The sequence below is a fragment of the Cyprinodon tularosa genome, unplaced genomic scaffold (genome assembly GCF_016077235.1).
Source record: "Cyprinodon tularosa strain WSP-4 unplaced genomic scaffold, ASM1607723v1 ctg400, whole genome shotgun sequence".
NCBI lineage: Eukaryota > Metazoa > Chordata > Actinopteri > Cyprinodontiformes > Cyprinodontidae > Cyprinodon > Cyprinodon tularosa.
Window position 1 is genome coordinate 300,531 of NW_024039120.1, and position 24,092 is coordinate 324,622.

Genomic DNA, 24,092 nt, shown 5'->3' on the forward strand with positions numbered 1-24,092 from the left:
GGCAGGATATATTTATCTATTTATGCTTTTACCAAATACTTACCCTACCATTTGACGGCAGTAGTTGAAAGACATTATCTTTTCAACCAGTCAATTTTAACATGATGTTAAATTTGTGCAAAGTCTCACCCCACTGTCCTAATCTTGCAGACAAAAGGAATACCTTTTTTTTTATTATTATTATTTTTTTTTATGCTTTAAGATTATGTATTGTATATTCAGAGATAAAATTATGTGTACCTTGGTTACACTGTCTTTTTTAGGCAGTGTCTTAGTTTTGTTTCCAGTTGAGTCTTTTGTCCAGGTGCATACAAAATAGACGTATACCAAAAACCTATCAAACATATCACACCTGTATATTTATATAAATGCCAACAACAAAACATATTATCAAAACACTTTACAAAAACAAAACATTTCTTTTACAGGTTTAACTTTTGTACATAAATCTTGCCCTTCTGAGGCTTTGTGAAAGCAAATCTGTGTTCTAAATGATCCAATATTGTGTCACAAACCAAAAAAAATATGTACCAGTTTAATAATGTAGAAGCTATTAGTCAGCTTTGTATTTTTTTTAAATTGTAAAACCGATTTATTTTCTGAGAATGTGTTTATTTCAGAGCAACTATACAAATTAACAAACATCTAGAAAAAGTAGACTATACTATATTATTTTCCATGTGAATCCCAGATTGTTCATGCTTGTTTGCATTTTCTAAAAAGTGCTTTTAAATCAGTGCTACTTGTCTTTATCCATGCTGAGTCAGATCCTGACGTTTGAAAAAGGATGTAGGCATTCAAGGCAACAGAACAAAGCGTTAGTCTCCATGCAGTAAGCTAAGCCTTGTAGCTAAACCAGGTCCTTCTTTCTAAACCAGGTCCTGGAAAACTACTTTTCATGTGCAATTTCTCTTGGTCTCTCAGATGCGTCCAGCTACAGCGACTCCACCTGTAAATCCCCCGCAAAACATCTGCACTCTGGGGGGATGTGGTGAGGAAATACACTTCCTGTCACCTCAGGGCGCAGCTCTCCTGTGCCCTGAGCTCTCCTATACCTTTGTATTGCAGAGGAGCTACTGCGTATGTACAACTTTTAACAAGAGTCAGTGGGTCAAGATTTTTGCGCCAGAGGGCGGATATACCTCACCAATCCTAAGGAAAATGGAATGACGTTTTACTCCTCATTTAAGATTAAATCCTTATTTTGCACATCTAAAAATATATATTGAAATATTTTACGTATTAATTTAAAATTAAAATAGAAAAAAAAATGTATGGGGCTGCTCAGTGGCGCAGTGGGTAGTATGTTCTCCCTGAGAATGCATGGGTTCTCTCCGGGTACTCCGGCTTCCTCCCACAGTCCAAAAACATGACTGTTAAGTTAAATTAAGTTAAATGTGAGTGTGCGTGTGAATGGTTGTTTGTCCTGTTTGTCTCTACGTTACCCTGCAATGGACTGGCGACCTGTCCAGGGTGAACCCCGCCTCTCACCTGTAGACAGCTGGAAATAGGCACCAGCACCACTTGTGACCCCGCTTGGGATTAAGCCTGTAAGAAAATGGATGGAGGGAGAAAAAAAAATGTGTCTTAATCAGCATCATTGGGTGGGTGGAGCGACATCCTAGCGCCCTCTATTGGCCAGCTGCCAATGATACAAAGGTATTTATACTCCTCCACATCTTCTTCTGTAATAGTGTTTCCCTCATTCCTATTGTTTCTAAAAGCTACAATTATCTCCCTAATAGGACCAGATGATTGTTTCCACAGCATGCCGTCTTTGACAGACCCAATAACTGCTTAGTCATCATTTTTCTGAACATTAACTCTGCAGATGACAGTCTGCCTTGTACTGGTAGTCCAAGGTGTACAGAGTTAAAAAGGATTGGTAAGAGTACAAACCCCTGTGGTGCACTCCAGGATATCATTAAGGTCTTTTGTAGGACATTATTCCTCCATAACTCATTGTGTCCTTTCCCAAAGGCTCTCTTTTCTTGTTTACTAATTTGTCCAACTTACTGGTGATTCAGCGCTTATTATTGAATAAGCAAGGCATTGCTCTGGCAGAGTTGATGTTATCTAAACAGAAGTTTATAAAGTCTTTCATACTTTCAGTCATTGTTTTGATGCTATCTTTATGTTGCAGGGACAGTATATCCCATTCTTTAGCCTCAAAACCTCTTTGCAAGTAAAATTTAACAAAAATAATTCTATTTTAGTGATCCACAAATCGAACAACAGAGAGGAGAGGCCTTTTAATAAATGTGAAAACGGTCTCCCATAACAGACTACATTTAAACTTAAATCTTAACTTAAGCAGGAATCTTCTTCCACACCATCTTCCCTTCCTTCTTAAATCTATTCCAATTGCTCTATTTTAAAAGCATTCTCCAATTCACCATATGCCTTAATTAAAATCTCTAGTTCCAGTGGCGTGAAGGCAGATACTCACGGGTATCCAACTTGTTGAAAGACTCTGTCTCGGAGTCAGAAAGGGCCTAGCGGTTTTTATGGAACCATTTTCTTAGTCACCTAGTTCAAATAATCTCATTTCTTTACTGAACACCATTTTTGTAGAAGCTCTTTTAGGGAGAACAAACTGAAGAAGAGTGCGTTAATTGGATTGGTATTTCACAAAAGGCATATTTGACTTCATGCTAACTGATCAGCCCCCTCCCATTTTCTCACTTTATTCAACTCAGAGACAAAACTAAGGGAGGTGTGATTCTAAAAAAGTGAGATTCTGCTAAGAAGACCCACATTTTCTGTCTTTCTTTTCTTAAACCCTTTCACTCTGAGCCTGGTTCTGCTGGACATTTCTTTCTGTTGAAGGGGAGTTTTCTCTTCAAAGTTGCTACTAATGCTTATTATGTTGCTACTGCTGCAAAGTAAATTACATATGTGAGCAATTGTTCACTTTAGACAGGTACTTATCTAGGAGGAGTGAATTCTACAATTCAGTAACTTGATGAAAATTACAAAGTTTCCTTAGATGGAAAATATTTAACCTGTCTGTATGGTTTAATTGAATTGACACTACAAAATTCCTTGAAATTATATGTTTTCAGAACTGATTGACAGTTAAATCAAGTATAATAATTGCAACTCAAAATTTCTAGATACATTGCACACTTGCTTTTTCCAGGCAACTACTGCTGGAAATTTTGATATCAATGGCTTCTAGCTAATGAATACATTAAATAACATCATTATTAATTTTGTTTGATGCAAGTGTAGCAGTATGAAAGAAAGATTTAAATTAAATTAGTTTTGTTTGTCTCCTGTCTTCTGATCGTGTCCCGGCTGTTCTCCGCTGACCCCCAAGGTTTTAGCTCGGAACGCAGGTTAGGTCTGTGTTAAGTCTCCTGGGTTGAGACCGGTTTAAAGTTCTGTAGTGATCCTGGTACCATGTCTTGTCTCTGTCCCTCAACTACTGAGCCTGCCTGTCTTCATCTATGCAATTCTGTAAGAGATTGTTGCTGGGCGCATGGAACTCTGAACCTGCCTTCACACTCTGTGGATTCTTGGAACCCTGGATCTGTCTGTTCCTTTGCGGATTGGATCCCCTGACCGGGATGCAGACTCCTGGAGTCCAGAATTGGTCCTGTCTGGTCTATATCCCTGACATGAATCATATCCCTGCCTGCTCACTGAGGTTGCTGCATCAGGGACACTCCGGGTGGCTCTGCGCTGCAGCTCGTTTGGCAGTCCATGAACTGGATCCTGCCTTCCTCGGAGAGGATGGACTGAACTGTTAAACCAGATAAGTGACTCACACAGATTATCATCTCCGATCAGATGACCATGGTCACTTAGCTATGTTTCTCCCTCTAGTGTCAGTGATTGGGTGGTGCACCACCCCCCTGTAGCCGCCACATGTATGCATATCCACAGCAGCCAGCGCTTCTGTTATTTTTCTGTTCATTTTCTTTCTTTAAACGTTTTGAAACTTCCCGCTGTTTGACTCGCCTTAAACCCTAGTTTCATCAGTCCTGATTGTGACAGTTACCTATTTTAAAGTGGGTAAAAGGAGTCAGGTCTTGGAAAGCTCAAGTTAAACTGAACTCTTGAGCCAAACGAGGGGCTGAGTGGAGCATCAGGCTAGGCTATGTAGCCCATGTCAGTCCATTATTAGACTGTGAGCAAAACCTGTGTTCCCATATTGTCATGTTCTTGGCCCTGATGGTTTGCAGTTTCATTTGCTCAACTATTTATTCAGAATCAGAATCCGAAATACTTCGTACATACATCAACTAGTGATGCAACCTGGACACATCATCAGTGATATTACCTGGTATCATAGAGTGTTTCGGGTCTTTCAAACATCATACACTCTCCTCCAGGCGACCCAGCCAGGGTTGATCAGACCCCAGCTTGTGTCCAGGTAGCGCTACCCTACCCACGGATCTCCTCTCCTGATCCACAACCACCGCGAGGCAACCTCTGCTGCCTCTGTGGCCTCCTTGATGGCCCTTCGCTTGCTGGCCCCTGTGATGCCCAGCATGCTGTACACCCTGCAGAGGGACTGGCCAGCAAACCCTCTGCATCCCACCTCAATAGGCTCGCACCTTGCTCGCCACCCATTGAGCCGACACTGCTCCACCAGATCGCTGTACTTAGCCCTCTTTCTCTCGTTGGCCTCCTCGATGCGGTCTTCCCAAGGGACCGTGAGCTCCAGAAGCACAACCTGCTTCGATGTTGCTGAGGTCAGCACCACGTCTGGCCTTAGTGATGTTATGGCCACATTTTCTGGGAACTTCAGTTGTTTCCCCAAGTCTGCCATCAGCTCCCAATCCTGTGCCATTGCGAGCAGGCCAGAGGAAGAGACCCTGGCAACAGCTGGTGGTCCTTCTCCAGCTCTGATGAAGGAGATAGCCTTCTTCGCTGGGCGGAGGCGCTTGCAGTGGGCTATTCCACTGCAGATGGAGTTCGCTATGGCCTTCAAGACCTGGTCATGACGCCAGCGATAGCGCCCCTCACTCAGGCTCCTCGGACAGCAGCTCAAGATGTGCTCCAGGGTCCCTCTCTTCTGGCACAGGGCACATGCTGGTGACTCCACCTTCCCCCAACAGAACAGGTTAGACGGGCTTGGCAATACGTCATATACAGCCTGGATCAGGAATTTTATGCGCTGGGGCTCGGCTTTCCACAGCTCAGTCCACGTGACTTTGCGCTCTGCTGCTTGCTCCCATCGCGTCCAGGCTCCCTGCTGCCGCATTCCAAGCACCCTGCCGGACCGCTCTTCTTCCACTGCTGCCCGCACTTCTTCCTGGAGCAGCATCCTCCTCCTCTTCTCCTTTGCCTTCCCGCAGCAAGGTGTTGTGCTGCTACCAAGGCCTGCTCTTCCCCGAGCCACTGTCCCCACCAGAGTCCTGTGCCGCAGCCGCGACTCCGCCACTTCCACAGCCTCTGCCGCCCTCCACTTCCGCCCCGTCCGGACCTCGATACCAGCCTGAGAGACTTTTGGGTCACATGACTCTCTGTATTGCAGCACCTCCCTAGTTCGGCTCACCTTGAATTCCTCATTCAGGCTGCTGAAGGGGAGCTTCAGCATGTTGTTCTTTCCGTATAGGGCGATGCTGCTCAGGCTCCGTGGTACACCCAGCCACTTCCGCAGGAACCTGCTGACTCTCCTTTCAAAGCCCTCAACTGTGGAGATTGGGACCTCATACACCAGGAGGGGCCAGAGAATCCTTGGAAGGATGCCATGTTGGTACACCCAGGCCTTGAACTTGCCAGGTAGACCTGATTTGTCCACCGTAGCTAGCCAAGCCTCCAGATCTTGATTGGTCGCGTTGATGGCTGCTGTGTCTCTCAGGCTGCAGTTGAAAACTTTCCCCAGGCTCTTCATTGGCTTCTCGGTGATGGATGGTATCTGGGTGCCGCCAAGTGTAAAGATGAACTTGTTGATGACTTTTCCTCTCTTTAGCACAAGGGATCTCGATTTAGCGGGCTTAAAGGTCATGCGGGCCCAGGTGGTCAGTTCTTCCAGCCCCTTCAAGATCCACCTGCTCCCTGGGACATTTGACGTTGTCACGGTCAGGTCGTCCATGAAGGCCCTGATGGGCGGCTGCCTGACACCAGACTTGGTTAGGGGCCCTCTGCACTGAACCTCGGTGGACTTCGCCAGCATGTTCATAGCAAGTGCGAAGAGGATCACTGAAATGGTACATCCGGTGATGATTCCCTTCTCCAGCTTGTGCCAGTCCGATGTTGTGGATCCTGCTGCAACCCTCAGACTGAACCTGTTATAATAGTCCAGAATGAGGTCTCTGAACTTAGCTGGGACATGGTGGCGGCACAGTGTCCGCTCGACGAGCTTATGAGGTATGGATCCATATGCGTTCGCAAGGTCCAGCCACAGCACGACTAAGTCTCCCTTGCTCTCTCTGGCTTCCCTGATCAGCTGAGTGACCACGCCATTGTGCTCCAGACACCCTGGTATCTTTGGGATCCCTCCCTTCTGGACCGAGGTGTCGATGTAGGAGTTCCTGAGGAGGTAGTCAGTTAGACGCCTTGCCACAATGCTGAAGAATAATTTCCCTTCAACACTGAGCAGGAAGATGGTTCTAAACTGATCGATGTTTGTAGACCCTTCCTCCTTCGGAATCCATACACCTTCTGCAAATCGCCACTGCTCAGCAACCTTTCCCCTCCTCCAGATTACCTTCAAAATCCTCCAGAGCCTGTGGAGTAGCTTTGGGCAGTTCTTGTACACCTTGTAAGGTACCCCACTAGGTCCGGGGGCTGAGCTTGATCTTGCCTTTTTGACTACCTCCTGGATTTCCTTCCAGCTGGGCTCCATCCCATTGAAGTCCACTGTTGGTGCTGGTGGGTCAATCAGGGACTGGCAGTCTCCCAGGTCTTGCTCCCTGGATGCATCTCCATAGGTTGCAGCCAGGTGATGGTCGACCTCTGCTTTGGAACAGGTAAGTTGACCACTGCGTTTCTGCCCCAGCAGCTGCTTCGTAAACTCAAACGGGTTTGCTAGAAAGGCAGTGCGCTTCCTGGCTCTTTCCTTCCTTCTTCTCCTATGCCACTCAGCACTCCTCAAAGTCAGGAGCTTCTTTCGAAGTATGTTGCGCAGCACTGAGAGCGGTCCCCTCTCCTCCTCTCTTGCCTGCTTAAACTGCCGCCTCAGGACCCTCAGTTCCTTCCTGAGCTGGTGGATCTTGTGTGCTCGATTGCTCATGGTGTAGGGCAATCTCCCTGATTTCTTCTCCTCCAGGCCAAATCTCTCAGCTCCCATGCTGATGATGATGGTGGTCATGGTCTGGAGACGCCGATCGACTTTCCCCTTGGCTGTTGCTTCTAAGATGGAGTCGGTGTCCTCATCAAACTGGCGCCACTCGTACTCCCTATCAGCTCTGGGCCATCTAACCCGACGATGTTCCGGTGGTCTGTGTGGGTTTGGGGCTTGAACCACTTGGAGGTTCTGGGCACTATGGTTTGGCTCCAGGCCTAGCTCCTCCTGCGTCTCACCAGGGGGGATCCCTGCGCGCTGTGACACTTGCTCCGTCTGCACACATCTCATCTTGGTCTGGTGGATCTTCAGACCACTTGGGTTTTTGCACACTTTGCCACAAAAGCATTCTGTAGTCATAGTCGTATTTCCATTGACTGGTTTCGTCATTCTTTGATCCGTCCGAGTGGGATCCTCATCCTCCCCCCCTCTCGGGGATCCCTGGGGGTATTTCTCCATAGGTCGATCTGTAGCTTAGGGTGGGTTCTTCCTCCTAGTAGAGAGAAAGATGCAGGTTTGGGCTGCTAACCCTTACTGCCCCGCTGCCGTCTCTCCGGGCTGTCCGCTGTCTCTCCAGCTGTCACCACTCTGTTCTTGGTAGTCAACCAGACTTTCCTGGTGGTCACTGGTTATCCCAGACAGAAGCTTCGTACATACATCAACTAGTGATGCAACCTGGACACATCATCAGTGATATTACCTGGTATCATAGAGTGTTTCGGGTCTTTCAAACATCATACACTCTCCTCCAGGCGACCCAGCCAGGGTTGATCAGACCCCAGCTTGTGTCCAGGTAGCGCTACCCTACCCACGGATCTCCTCTCCTGATCCACAACCACCGCGAGGCAACCTCTGCTGCCTCTGTGGCCTCCTTGATGGCCCTTCGCTTGCTGGCCCCTGTGATGCCCAGCATGCTGTACACCCTGCAGAGGGACTGGCCAGCAAACCCTCTGCATCCCACCTCAATAGGCTCGCACCTTGCTCGCCACCCATTGAGCCGACACTGCTCCACCAGATCGCTGTACTTAGCCCTCTTTCTCTCGTTGGCCTCCTCGATGCGGTCTTCCCAAGGGACCGTGAGCTCCAGAAGCACAACCTGCTTCGATGTTGCTGAGGTCAGCACCACGTCTGGCCTTAGTGATGTTATGGCCACATTTTCTGGGAACTTCAGTTGTTTCCCCAAGTCTGCCATCAGCTCCCAATCCTGTGCCATTGCGAGCAGGCCAGAGGAAGAGACCCTGGCAACAGCTGGTGGTCCTTCTCCAGCTCTGATGAAGGAGATAGCCTTCTTCGCTGGGCGGAGGCGCTTGCAGTGGGCTATTCCACTGCAGATGGAGTTCGCTATGGCCTTCAAGACCTGGTCATGACGCAGCGATATCCCAGAAGGATATTACTAATAAATATAATTTTTATATATATATATATATATATATATATATATATATTTATATACAACGAACCACAAAAGATAATGTAAATATATAAACATGTAACTCTTCTATCTATCTATCTATCTATCTATCTATCTATCTATCTATCTATCTATCTATCTATCTATCTATCTATCTATCTATCTATCTATCTATCTATCTATCTATCTATCTATCTATCTATCTATCTATCTATCTATCTATCTATCTATCTATCTATCATCTATCTATCTGTCTGTCTGTCTGTCTGTCTGTCTGTCTGTCTGTCTGTCTGTCTGTCTGTCTGTCTGTCTGTCTATCTATCTATATAGATGTCTATATATATGCATATGTATAACTATCAATCCATATAAATTGTTAAACATACTATTGGCTCTGCGGCTGATTAACTACGGGCAACCGTTCAGTGTCTCTAGATTTTCCTTTACGGACACTTTTGCCTCCTCTGGCATTCAGCCTGCATCTGTTCATCACCTGGAGCTCTGGAAGCAGCTAGGGTTGCTAGCGGTGGACAGTCTCCCTCCCAGTTTTCTTCCCTTCCTCTGGGATTGAACCGGATATTGAACCAAGTCAGTGACTCTTTGCTCCTAGTCGTGATCAGCCAGACATTCCAGTCACTGACCTGTGTTTCCTATCTCTGCAGAAAATCTGGTTATCCACTCTGCTGACGACCAGCTGCTCGCTGTGTTTGTTTAAATAAAGCCTGTTTAAAATGATCCTCATCTATCTGTCTGCATATTGGATCCAAGGTTCTGAGGTCATTACACGTATGACTATTTTTGGTTTAAAACTGTGCTACATAATTTCATTATAGATCTTCTGCTAAACAAAAGATAGGTTTCATACATTTCGTTGATTTAATTAAGAAAGAATAAAATAAACATGTTAAAAAGACCTTCATTTAAAATATAATCCATAAGTGATATAAAAAAAATATTAAAACAGGATAGAATTGCAAATTTGGTGAACAACAATTAAAATTTAGATTTTTGGTAAAATAGTTCAGCCCAAATTAAGAGCTCACGATGGTAGTTGTTCATATAAAAAAATACATTTTGGTGATTTAGCCAGTTCATGATAGTGATGTATATGAAATAAAACTGTAGAAGTACAGAGACAGTAATGTGACCGGGTATAATAAGGACTGTTGAAATACTACGGTTTGACCATTAGAATGCACAGTATAGACTTATTGTATTATTGTTATTGTAAAGCAGAAGAAGTTGACTACTGTGCTGTGAAGGAGTTTAGAGTCTACACAGCAAGCAACTCCTATAACTTGCTGCATTTTCTGCAGTAATAAATATGTTGCATCAGAGGTGAGTTGGACCCTCATTTTCAAAAGTGTAACACAAAGCTTACATGGTGCTGTGTAGTCTATTAACTTAAATGCTAATCCTGATTCTTTTTTTTAATGAAATTAGTGCACCTATGTGATCTGGGCTATGGCTCTTCCGAGGGGTTAAGTACATATGGGGACAAAATTGTTGGTACCCCTTTTTCAATTACAGAAAACCACACAATAGTTACAGAAATAAGTTGAATAACATGACAAAGTACTGATTAACAAGAAATCTATGAAAAGGAACAAAAAAAGATAATAAATTACTTTTCATCCATGGTTTTAACAGAGTGAGTTCAAAAAATAAACTCAAACAGACCTGGACAAAAATGATGATGATACCCCTAGAAAAGACTGAAAATAATAGGACCAAAGGGACATGTTAAATCAAGCTGTGTCCACTAATTACTGGTGTCTACAATCTTGTAATCAGTCAGTGGGCCATAACTAATACAAATTCCTGTATCAGTATGGCAGCCCTAAACCATCACAGTATCAACCTCTTTTGACTCAGTATGAAGTTATTTTCCTCAAAAGCTTTTAAGTTAACACAAGATGTAATAAGTCACATTCTGAAAAGTTTATCATTCTTATAGTACTTTACTTAATATTTTACCAAAGGTCTTAGGGATCATCATCAAGACATTCCTACCTGTAAATGTGAGACGGACTGTGGTGTTCTGTTTGTTAGTCAGGAATATGAACTCAACCACTTTTTATTATGGACTTCTGAAACACAGAGGTTAATTGATGCAAATTAACAATTCAGTCTTTAGGTGTTGATCCGTGTTCTGTTGTGACCTTCTAGATAAGTCTTCAACATTCTATTGAAGAATTTATTTTTCAAATGACAGCTTTTAATAAATTTTATGTTTTTGTGACATATTCTATTAAAGAGATTTCTTAACTTTGCTGTTCAGACAACTATGTGGCCTCTGTGTTGCAAGTGAAATGGAACTTGAATTGTAATCAAGCAAGGTCAGCATTTTTCATTAGTCAAGTTGGTTACAATAGGGTTTATTTATATTAAATATAAATCAACCTTTTAAAGATTTTGGTATCCTCTTGTTAATTTCTATATTTAAATTTGTAGATAATCCGATACTTTTCTTTACTACAAATACAACAAAAACAAAAGAAATGTGTCACGGGCAAATATGCATTTTTTTTTTTTGACACCATAATTTGTAGTACATCAGCTTCACTACATGGTATCCTCATTTTTTGAGATGCAATTGTTCTATCCAATAAATACAAACTGAATGAATGTCTTTATCTTTCATATTTCGTTTTATTTGTGTTTGCATTAAGTGTTATGTACAGAGTAACATATTTTTGATCTCTTGATTATCCAGGGATGATTATTTGGCAAACATTCCAAAAAATGTCCTACAAAAGTGGAATGTGCCGGACACCCCCTTTGGTACCCCCAGTTTTAATTACACCTGAGAGGAACACGCAACAACACAACATTTCAGTGGGCGTAAGGAGGATCTGTGTCTTCCCACATCCCTGTTCTCTTCCCACATCCCTTCTCTGGCTGTTGCCCATAGTCTGGGGCCTGGAGGAAGAGCGAGCCGCCTGGTCCGGGGTCTTGGCGGGGGGGGGCTGTTGAGGGGCCTGGGTGGCCTGCCTGTCCTGTCATCTTTGCTCTCCCCAAAGGGGGGTGGAGCGAGGGGCAAATAGGGTATTGAGGGAGAGGAAGTGGCTGGGTGAATTATGTGGAGGGGATGGATGTGTCTCTGGTTGGATGGTGTCTCTGGTTGTGTGGCCTGTGCAGGGCATGTTGGCCCCGTTCCGGTGGGGGCTTTTGCTGAGGGCTGTTATGGGTCATCCAATAATCCTGGGACTGGCCACCGGTAGTTATTGGATGTGAGTGTAAGGTGTGAATGTGCGTCCACTTTTTTTGATGACTCTTCACAGATTGAGATGAGATGATTGAGACTGTGTATTTTTATCTATTTTCAGTTTGTGGTCTGAAATGCTCCCTCTCCTAAGAACATCTCAAGTCTCCTCTAAGAACGGAGCCCATTACCCCCATCCTGCCCCCTCCCTCCGCTGGCTGGCGACTGGGCTTGCCGGTGCACTGGTGGTACTCTGTGTTTCGGGGTGGATGCCCGGGCGGGTACTGGCTTGTTCCTGGTGGCTGATCCATGGGGCCTGGCCCAACGGGGCCGGCTGGGGCACCCACCAGGGGGTGGGGCACCACTGGGGCCTTGAGTCCCAGAGGCCCATGGATTTCCTTGGGGTCGTCTCTCCTCCTCCCTTGGTGGAGGTTCACATTTCCTGGGTTGGACCCTCCTGGGCGCCTTTGCTCTTTGGGTCCCTTTGGGTATCCGGGGCTTTGGGTCCCCTGGCGCTCACCTCGGTGCTTTGGGGGAGCGCCTCTGCCATTCTTCACAACCATTATTGAGCATTTTTCCTTTGGATAAACTTTACATGCACAAGTGCACCCTGACAAACAACTACAGGTGCTTGGCTCCAGCTACTAAGACATTCACTTCCATACAGAAAGCCCATATTCTGATCTTCAGCTACCACAGTATATATGTCAGATTAAATAATACTACTTATACTTCAGTGATAGTATCCTGATGTTACTTTATTGTATCTCTTATACTATATCCGTTGGTTGTGCTGTTCTTTTTACATGTCTTTGCAAGTGATGAAGCAGACTGAAGATGTTTTATTGTTATCTCCCTTTTATCTCATCATTTATCTCCTCTTTCTTTCATCTTTTCTCCTTTTTTTTCCTGTTTTTCCTTTCCCGTTCTACTTACATGGCAGTGTCCATATAAACGGTAATACTCGCTGCATGAATTATAATAAAGCTATGTATATGCTTAATCAAGCGGAACACTATGGCGATAGCTGTACTGCTCTACTTGTAAAAGTAAAATCTGTTGGGCTCTTTTTGGCATCAAGACAATTATTCTTATTGCCACATTGCCAGACAGGAACATGAAAAAAAAAAATAGATAAATAAACATTCCAAAAACATGGGATCCAAAGAAGTCTAATAAACTTCTGCTGCCCTTTAGATGCCAATCTATTTTCTACTTCCTCTTTATAAATCTCTGCAGTCATCCATTGCTGTTGGACTAATCAACTAGAGCCTAGAGCACTACCCAATTACAACATCTCCTGATCTGAAGTTGCAGATGAGTGTGAGGGTAGTACTGCTTAATCTTATACACAGTGGCTCTCTGTGTCGGGCTCATTGACTTGCCGTCCTAAGCCTGCACTTTATATCATTGCGGGATGCAGATAGATTTGATTCCGAGTGTCGTCGTTTGTTTTTTCATGTTGTGGCTGATGTATGGTACCGGGCGCTCTAGGATGGTCTCCTGCTGCTGATTAAGACCCATCTTCTGGCAGACTACACCAAAGATGGATTAATCATATCAGAAATAGGTTAGATGTCAGCTTTGCACTGATAAGTGTTGAGAGGGATAATGGTTTTCACACATTTCAGGATGAGGGGGAAAACAGTCAGGGTAAGCAGGGACTGTTCTGCTGATGCATCTGATGCAAATTTCAATAGAAAAGATTACCCACTAATGTTGTTTGGATGCCATATTTCTTATGTGATTTTTTTTCAGTTTACAACAAAACAGAGATTGAAATGGACATACTGTAGTTAAAGAGCTAATCTTCACAAGTACTATATTACTTGGAAAGTTATTTTGAAATGATTCTTAGCAACTTTTTGGCTAGGCAGAAAAAAAATTTCTCTCTTTTTTTGCACAAAGACAACCCTCAAAAGAAGAGTGAGGGCAAGAGAGTTGTTTTCATCTTGTAGTAAACAAAACATTCCCCTGCGGGGTAAAATCTCTTCCAACATCTGGCTCCATTATAGACCTCTGTCCAGTCTCCACTTGGTGAAGAAGCTAATTAGAAGAGAGAGCAGATGAGGGAAGAAGAGAGGGGCAGCAAAAAGAAGACCCAAGACAGAGCTGGAGATTTTTGGGCCAGCAATTCACGACCCAGTTTTCCTCCCTGGTAATTCACTTTTATCTTTTTTTTTTTTCTCGGTATTTCTTATGTAGCTCTGGCAGTTAGACTTACATATCACATTACTTATCTTACTATTCTTGAAATTGTTTGACTAGGATTTAACCAATGAGAGATTTGACCAATGAGAGCAGAAGGGTTATGGATTTAATAAGGAATGACCATATTTTTCGGACTATATTGCGCACCTTAGTATAAGCCGTGCCCACTAAGTTTTTTTTTTTTTTTAAACTGTTAATTGACATATATAAGCTGTACTGGGCCATAAGCCACTGAAGTTTACTGAATTGTCTCTCCCAAAACCTGTAGGGGGAGCTCTTTATCTATATCACCTCTAGCATAGGGACAATGAAGAATGCTAGCTCCCGTTAGCTTGTTGGCTCGTGGAAGTATGAGCTTCTACTAAAAGATGGGGCTTGTTCAGCTTTTTATTTTAGCTATGCAGAGGTTACACAGCTGAAACTTTGCCTTCCCTCTCTGGCGGTTAGGAAAAATCCACAAAAAAGCCACATCCTCTGATAAGCTGCAGAGTTCAAAGCATGGAAAAAAGTGGTAGCTTATAGTCCGGAAAAGATGGTATATTTATTTATAGATGTAACCTTCTAGCTTGCCATAGTGTTTCTGATTTACTGATCCTGACCTGTTCTGCCTCTCGTCCACTGAGCGTGCCTGTTCCTGTCTGATCTCAATGGAGAGAAGGGTTTTTAGCATGCCATAGTGTTTCTGATTTCCTGGTCCTGACTTGTTCTGCCTCTTGGCCACTGAGCTTGTCTGTCCCCATCCGAGCGGTCTGCCTGAACTGTCTGTGAACTCCTGGAAACCTGAACAAGCCTGAATTATCCAACTGGCTGTCTCGGGGTACTTCTGGGTCCCTCTTAGACTTAGACTTAGACTCAACTTTATTTAACCTTTGAGATTACTCCTTCAGGGAAATTCTGGTTCTGGTGGCTTATACAGAGTACAGAGTTCTGCACACTTGAAAGCTAAGGAAAGACTACACAGTAGTTGACTTGGATTATTGCACTTGTACTGCAGAGATGTACTGACCTCATAGATAAGTAAAAAAATACACAGACTACACAGCAGTTGGCATGTGTTATTGCACAAAAGCTACGTTTACATGGACACAAATAATCGGATTGAAGGCCTGATCAGATCAAAAATGTTTCATGTAAACATGTCAGACTGAAGATTCTAATCCGATTCGGTCCGATCGGAAATAAATTTAATTCCGAAAGAGAGAGGTGGTTTTTGCCGATCGCCATTCTGATTGGCGTCCATGTAAACACCCATTCGGATCTTAAGAATAAAATCATCTTCACTGCGCATGTGTGCGATGTCAGCGTGACGTTTTTCCGCCTTGTCAACAACAGGAAACCACCGGTCGCTCTCGCTCTTGTTGTGAACAACATGGCGGGAGGAGTCTAGGAACGCCGACTTATACACTCAAGTTCATTTAAAGCTGCAGGAAGCAGGAATTTATCCTCCTCCTCTTCCTCTTTTCTCTCTCCACAGCCCACCCGCTCTCCCACGCCGGTTCAATCGCTCATTCTCTACATTTTCTCTCGGACATTTCGCTGCCAAGCGCTTTTTTCCTCCTCTCTCCGTTTTTCTTTCCGCTCGCTCCGAGCGCATCGTTTGTCAGGCCTCCCAAAAACCAGACGCAGACAGAACTGCCAAGTTTGGCAGGAAGTTCTGCGCATGCTTAAAAGATTTAATCTGATCCAACGCTTGGTACATGTATACACACGTCATGATCGGATCATTTCATTTAGTGTCCATGTAAACGGAGATTTTGAATTTCCGATCAACCAAGGTTTGGATCGGATCGGGGAAATTTTGCGCATGTAAACGTAGCTAATGAGAGAGAAGAATATTGCACATGAGTAACAAAGGTAATGTTTTGCACAAAATGTCCAAAATGGAAGAGGTTGCTGACCCATGTCCCTTCTGTCCTGTGTCATGACAAAGGATTATGTTGGAAGCACTTTGTTGCAAGCTAGTGGTTGAAGTTATACCCAATCATGCCTAATTTTCATATCTTTTGTATGTCCTATATTAAAATGAACAATCTATGCATACTTAAAATTCTTTTTGAAAATTCTTTATTCTTGTTTACATTGTTTTGGTAGAGACCCAGTAGAGGTCATGGTTCCTTTGATTTAGATGAGTTATCATGTCTTTAAGCACCAAAGCCTCACAGGTCATGATATTACCATTGCTATGTTTGACTGTTGAATTAGTACTACCCTAGATGTAACTGGTTTAAAAAGAAACTAAAGTAGTTTAAGTCTAAAAAAAAGGAGTCTTAGCTGAAATATGTTTTTAAAAAGGCAGTAGCTTCTTTCAAATATTGACATAAACTTTCTCAATCAGCTTTGCTGAAATGTCATCCTTAACATGTCAAGATTTGATTAAAACACAAATAGCTAAGACTATGCAGTTGAAATGTCATTGAAGATCCATCTCTTGTTCAATTTGTACAGAGATTGCACAGAGATTGTTTTCTTTCTACAGTTTTAATAAAGTACACAAAGGAATTTTATTGCACACAAATTAGCTGTACACAACAATATGTGGCAGCTACGGCTCAGAATTTAGACTTTTTGTAAAGGTTGGTAGGATTTTTAAAGGTTTTTAAATGCAAGCCAATGCAAGTTAACAGAAAAAAGAGTGCCACAAAGATGGACCATGGTGAAAATAAGAAGCATTTCTTAACTAATAAAAAAAGTAGCCTTTTAAAATTTTAATAAAGATTCTAATGTGCTGACAACCTGTCCAGGGCGTACCCTGCCTTTTGCCCACAGACTGCTGAAGATAAGCACAAGCTTCCCTGTATTTTAACGTAGCCTGCATATTCAAACGCTTTAACATTATTAATACTAGAGATGATTGGCAGCTTACTGCTGATGAATACAGTATTTTATTAAACATAATAGGTTTGACTCACAATCAATTACTGAGTCAGTAAGTATTCGTTGTAAAACTATTCCAATGTTTTTTTCTTTGTTTGTTTAAATATAAATTTGATTAATTTCAAAGACAATATTCACCTTTGTAAAAATATATTCTGAGGGTATAAATTTCCCCCAAAAAAGCCGTTAACTTTCATTTGAATTTAGTTTTTTAAATAAATATTTGTTTCTATCTTGAATCTAAGCAACTGCAGCGACTTTATTTTAATTTTATTTTGACACTTCTAATTGTTCTATGCAGACTTGCAGCTGATAATTAATTCAAAGATGTTTTTCAGATTGAACCTCCAGAATTACTTTTAAACTCAATGAGTGAGAAAATGACAGGTGGTTTTAAAGGAAAAGAAGTATGACTTTTAGGGATAATCAGAATTTCAGCCATCTGCTATAACACAGGGTTTCACTGGAATGAAACGGAAGTGTCTGATAACTTAGCCATCTCTAGCATCGAGTCTTTGCCTTTCGTAGGGTGATACAGATAAATAATGCAAAAATATTATTAGAAGGAAAACCTTTTGGGCTCCTGCTTCTAAGGATGTGGCACAGGTTCACCAAGCACATGCAGAAACGATTGAGGAGGCAATGATTATGACCTAATCAACAAATCTAGAAAGCAATATGTCCCATGGGTCAAAAACCTTGAAATGCAGCTTTTGCCTGTGCTCTAATGGTCATTAATGCCCTACAGCAAAGAACCTCAGGTGTACATAATTCAAGGGATTGAAGGTCCTGGGAAAAATGTTAGAGTTGCTGCCGAAAGATCTGATTGCTGATGGATGCACTTTAACTCCTGAATGTGATGGGTGAACAAATCAACAAACCCACCTCTGCCTCTTCTTCAATATATACAGTTATGTAAAGAATTATTAGACCATTCTCCTTGTTTCCTTGAATCGCTTTTATGTATATATAATTACAACTCACAAAGAGATTTTTCAGACCTGTAGCTCATTTAGGGTGCAGCTTTTGTGTCTATGTCTCTGCTGCAAAAATCAATGAATAGGCAAAGACAATTTTTTATGATCTATTGTCTTTCATCTTTTCTTTGTAGAACTTTGAGAAATTTTGTATAAAGTCCACTGTAAATTGAATACAGTATTATAATTATTTATTAATGATAAATAGTATAATTTTCAGACTCCATAGCGTAGAACTTTATATTTCTTTTATGGCCACTCTCAAACTGCCGGTAACAAGTGCTATCTGCAACTTTTGTTAAGCATAACCATATTGGTTCCCCTGTATTAACATTAGCAAACTTTGGACATTACTCACAACAACTTAATTTATTGCATCCACATATTTATTTCATACTAAAGCAGTTAAGCACTGCTTATTTGGAATCTTTGAAGATCAGGTCCATAGTGTCCCTGCATCTGGTTGTATACTGTATTTTTTAACAGATAACTTGTTGAACTCAGTTTTTCTCTGCATGAAATGTTTCCCTCATTTAGCAATTCTAGCTTTTTGTTCTGTCACCTTCCTGTTCTCTCAAGTACAAGTTATTTGCAACAGATGGTGGCTCATTCCGGTTTTTCTAGAAGTTTCCTCTCATTAGCTGGTTAATTTCCTTATATTTATACGTTGTATGATTAGCATAATTTGTCTTTACTATATTAGAAATAAACAGATTTATTTTATTAAATACGGTTTGCTTTGTACAGTGACCCTCATATATGCTGCTAACCACAAACTGTACTTCAGTCTGTGCCTTGCAGCCTGGATTAATCCCTATGCTAACCTTTTACTCTCACTGAGGAGAGAGCAATTTGCTGGATTCTGTTGCCGCCGTGGGTGGCTCTCCACCCGATGACATCTCCTGCTGTGTGCCCTGCGTCGGAGGCTAGATCACTCCCTGAGGGGTGATCAAGATGCCAGAAAAAAGCTCACTAACACCTGCCATGGAGAGCATTCTGCTGATTAAGGAAGAACTTTGACTCTTGGCCAACGAGAGCAGAAGGAGAGGTGCAAGCAAGATGGATGAGGGACAGGGGAAGCTTGCTGGCACTTTACAGTGAGGTCAGGGGCAACTGTCTTGTTATGCTGACATAATGGAACAAGTCACAACTTTCTGTTGTTTCATACAAGCGTTCCTTTCTGCTTAAAAGACCAAGATATAGTTCTGTCAGCTGATGACTGGACGCAGCACGGATGAGCCTGCTCTTGTTCACACTCTGTAATTGGCCTGTACTCCCAGTGAAAATCAGCTTCAGCTGCTTGTACATTCAGACAGTGTCTTTTATATGCTTTTAAGGGGGTCTCCTCTGGATGATAAAGTTAATGAGCCCTTGAGGAAGCCCCTGTCATCATTATAGGGCCCCATGAGAATAAGCTGCTGCTCAGCCCCACCTTTTCTGTTGAATCGGATAAATCCACTGAAGCTGCATACTGGACACCGCTGGCTTCTGGGAATTATCCTGACACTACAGACTGCAAATACATGGAGTGATCTATGAAGAAAAAAAAGATGAAAATATTTGTTAGTTTTCCCTTTTAGCTGGCATACATTTCCCCTTAACTTGTATTCCCCTTTACTAAGGTTGGGGGCATGCAGATCAACTCCTGCAATTGTTAACCAGTTATAAGGGTAAGTACAAAATAAATTAATTTGTTTGACACCTTGAGCACATTTTAACGTGAAAACTTATTAGTGCAATTAAAAGACTATGAATGTGAAATTAAAAACTTTCTGTATTTGAAAGACCATTTAGTAACCCCCTGGACTCTACTGCTGGTAATTAACCCCTTCCTCAACTGAGTTTCAACAATAGCAATTCCCACTTTCTTTCATAGTACTACAATTACTTCCTAATCACTGTTTGCTGCCTTTTTCTATGTTTGTGTAAGCTTCTAATCACTGTGTTCTGCTTTCCTTTTGCAGGACTACACGCTGGGTTTCATTAAGGCAAAGCACTCCCCTCCACTTCGAACTGCTAAACAAAACGCACTACGGGATGCCACCGGGAGATTGCAAGCATGAACCGTTGATTGTAACTCATTAAGTCAAGGCAATTAAGTCCTGTGAGAGAAGTATAGTAAGATTTGGCGACATCTTCTTCTTTTCCCTAACATTGCTGTCCAGAATAATGCACCATTTAAATCACAATTAACAATAATTACACTTCCGTGTAAAGCAATAAGACCCTAGTTAAAAAGAATTTGCTAAGTTGTCATGTCCTGTTTTTTCAACATCCAGATAGTGAAGGTGCACAAGTCCTCTTTTGTGCTCATGTTCGAGATCGAGGACTACAATATGAATCCCAAACAGTCATTGACATGTACCAAGATTAGCAGAAAGGAATGGTTTGATTTGGAAGAAGCTTGCTATACAACCAACTGCTCATAGCCAATGAGCAGTTGGTTGTAAATATTTATGGAGCAGGATTACAAATGTGGGGCATCCTCATGAACCTACTGCATTTTCTTCAACATTGGGTGTACAGAATGTAATATCAAATAGCTATGTTTTTCAACATTTTAAATACATTTTGAGAAATTAAGAAAATTTCCTATTTCTTAGATCCAGTTTCCTGCAATTTCCTGCATTTTAACTAAATTGTTAACTGTTTCAGCTAAACACAGAACCATACTTTTATTTTGCTCTTTCAGCTTGACTTGTATTTCTTGCAATAAGTTAATTAAAATATTTAATAAATGGAAATGTTAAGTTTGCAGAGTTTCATCGCGCACAGAAATCCCCTCACAAAACCAATGGCGTGCTTGGCCAGGTGGAATTTTTTTAGGCTAAAGGGAAGATTACCAGTATTATATTAATGTTTCATGTTAATGTTTTATGCTTATTTTTGGTTTATTTTGGTTGTTAGTTACCTAGTTTATTAAATGACTCACTTTGTTGTGCTATACTTTTCCTGCCAACCTGCTGTGGCCCCCCAAAGGTCTCCGGCCCCCACTTTGAAAACCACTGCCCAAGATCATGATGGATGTATGGATATTCAGACCAGCACAGCAGCTCCAGTACTACAAAGAAAATAATATGGCTATGTATGCAAAAATATTCACACACCCATGGCAATGCATATAGTTCATAGAAATAAGAAACTGCAAATTCAATGGGGTCATTTGACAGCATTATGTTAAGTAATTATGAGAATTAAAAATTCTGATCTTGTATGTTGGAGGATATCAGAAATGAAAGATTAAAAATAGCCAGATAATGTACAATAGGCCTATACAGCATGACTGAGTGTTCTGTAGCTTACACACTAGTGTACAGTGTATATTTTGGGATTTACTCTAATGTTGAGTATGATGAGGAGCTCACTCTTCATAAGCTCTACGGAGCACCTCTTCCTGTTGTCCATCCACTTGTTTGTTATCTGTGAGAACACCCTTTCCACAGATCCGGTGGTTGCTGGAATGCTGAGGATGTGACTCATGATTGCCAGAAGGTGGGTTAGGGTTGGTCTTCCAGAATCAAGACGCGCAGACATGGGTCACATTCGCAACAGTAGAGTTGCTCTGTGCACAAGTGCCAACGAAATTACTGTTTTTTTAGTTATTCGTGAAAATACAGAACAAATAGCATCCCTTATCAGTTCAATACGGGATACGTAATTTAACTTTCAAATACGGAACTATTCCATATTTCAAGGGACGGGTGGCAACCCTAGCTCCCCCTCAAAAATCTGCTAGCTCAAAGCCTCAGTTTGCTTTGCCTTGCCGCCAGCAGTCTCTTCTGGGTATGTTCATATATCCTTAGTCTAACAGAAGCCCTTGACTGATAATCAACTCTTCTTTCACTCACTACCACAGTACTAACACTGTTTATGTGAACATGTTGCATGATATCAGCCTAAATGCTGGCTGTTGAAGACACAGTGCTATTTTAACTGGACCCAAGCGCAGCATTTGACAGGGTTTACCATTATGTACAACTGGAGAGGCTATACAACTGGGTGGTCTTTCTGGTACAGTGCTCAACTGGTTTGAGTCTTACTTAAGGGCCTGGGACATCTTTGTGTCTTCAGCTGCCTATACAGCAATTTGACAAAGTTAAATATGGGTTCCCTAGCCCTGTCCTATTTAATATCTAAATGCAATAACTAGCTAAGATTATCACAAAAATACAAGTGATACCATAACCATAACTATGTTGATTACAGACAGCCGTAAATTAAATTGTTCTAAAGTTTTAGAACCCCTTCCAGTTTTGATAGAAGTATATGTTTTGGGATCGTGTTCTACCCTCCCCACAGTGCACCAGGTGTAGCCAGAAGCAAGCCGTTGATTGGTGGGCTGGGCAGATAGCTTTATAGCTGAGCAGGCCTCTGCGAGGTGCATGTGTCTTTGTTTCCCCTCAAGTTGGCTGTCTAAATGGCTGGTGTGCTTGATCCGCTCATCGGAAATCGTAAGTGCCATGTTTTGATGGTGTTTGTTTGAGCCGCTCTCAGCAAAACCTGTACTGCTTGGACAGGCTGAGCGAGGGGGGCATGACTCCTCCTCTGGCCCCATTGAAAGGCATATGAAATTGGATAATGACAATTTCTTCCACTGTTTGGAGTGCTTTGTTTTTTCTTTATTTATTAATAATAAAATTACTAATGTGCATGCTTTTATTTTGATTTTTTTTAACTGTATATATATATATATATATATATATATATATATATATATATATATATATATATATATATATATATATATATATATATATATATATATAGTCAAGTTGGTTATTACAGTGTTTATGGCTAAAAATTCTGTCAGATAGCTGCAGCTGATCAAGAATCCTGCTTCCCATGTCCTCAGTAAAACTGAGAAAGATGAGCAAATCACCCTAGTTCTAGGGTGTTTACAGTGGCTCCTTATATCTGAAAGAATAATCCCTAAATTACTGTCATTAACAGGACAGAAGGACCCAGTATAGTATAGAAAAGCACAGGTAAGTGACTATGATAATCTGACAGAGGATGATTATCCATGGAGGCACTTACCTGGTTTGAACATGGTAGAATGTGGCTGCCAATTAGATGCGGCGGGCGCTGCCCAAAGTGAACCACATGCTGCAGTCCCAGAGGGCAGGCATGAGTCCGAACCAGGTTAGGGAAATTGATTAGAACAGGAAGGCTAAGAGGTCCAGGAGTCTCAAGCCCAGTCAAGGAAACCAATGAGTACAGGAACAGGCTGGTCCAGGGTTTCAGGAGTCCACAGAGAGTTCAGGCAGAACGTTCAGATAGGAGCAGGCAAGCTCAGTAGTTGAGAGGCAGAACAAGGCACTCTCCACTGAGCAAGGACAAAAACAGGGCATGCTTAGCTTGTAGATTGCATAAGAGTTTAGCATCAAAGTACATTAAAGATTTGCTGCCAAATAAACGTATAAACCACTCAGGTCTTCTGATTCAAGTCTGCTTTGCATTTCTAGAGTGGGAATCAAAAATGAAGGAGTAGCATTCAGTTTATATATATATATTGTATATATATAAACTACCTCCTTAGCAAAGATCTATTACAAAATTTGACAGAATCCAAATAATTACCTATTTATAAAATTAGAGTGTTGAATTGGGCCAGCATTTTTGCAGGTAGCTGACTCTGGAGTACTGGAGTTTCAAACCTGAGCTTTAAGTTACACTTTCATGTCTAAGGCTCATAAATCTAACTTACAAATTACACTAAACAATAATGAGGTCTCATGGAATAGACTTCCCTTTGACATGACATATTGTGACATTTAAAAATAGCAAAATCTCGATGCCCTCTTGGCACCAAATTATGTTCTAATCAGACTATTCATTCATCATCCCAGTTTTCTATACCTGTATTATTACTAAATATATTAGGAGATTTTATTTTAATTTTTTTTTTATCAGTTGCAGTTGCCCTCCATCATATATATTAAAGTAATAAAGAAACCAGAAAGCTTACAATGAAACTATCAAAGAAGATATATCTAAGATCGGCTCAAAGAAGTAAAAAAAACAAAACAAAAAAACAACAAGATATAGTGTTTTACTAAAGCAATATAAAGCATTGAAATATACAATGCTTCAGGAGTTGGAAATGCACATTTGGAATGAGGTTATAATAACTTAAAAATTACTCTGTAATTCTTTTTTACCTGGCTGAACATC

The 24,092-nt window shown here is 41.8% G+C and overlaps 1 protein-coding gene across 1 annotated transcript; it reads right to left on the reverse strand.

The window, feature by feature from the left end:
- Positions 1-4,243: 4,243 nt before the first annotated feature.
- LOC119791846 lies at positions 4,244-7,531 on the reverse strand. The gene has a single exon (XM_038298184.1). It carries the CDS (start codon positions 7,529-7,531, stop codon positions 4,388-4,390), a length of 3,144 nt encoding a protein of 1,047 aa, XP_038154112.1. The 3' UTR covers positions 4,244-4,387.
- Positions 7,532-24,092: the final 16,561 nt, after the last annotated feature.

Excerpts from the sequence above, each read along its gene's own strand:
- LOC119791846 (XM_038298184.1), bottom strand. The coding sequence starts at position 7,531 with ATGAGATGTGTGCAGACGGAGCAAGTGTCACAGCGCGCAGGGATCCCC.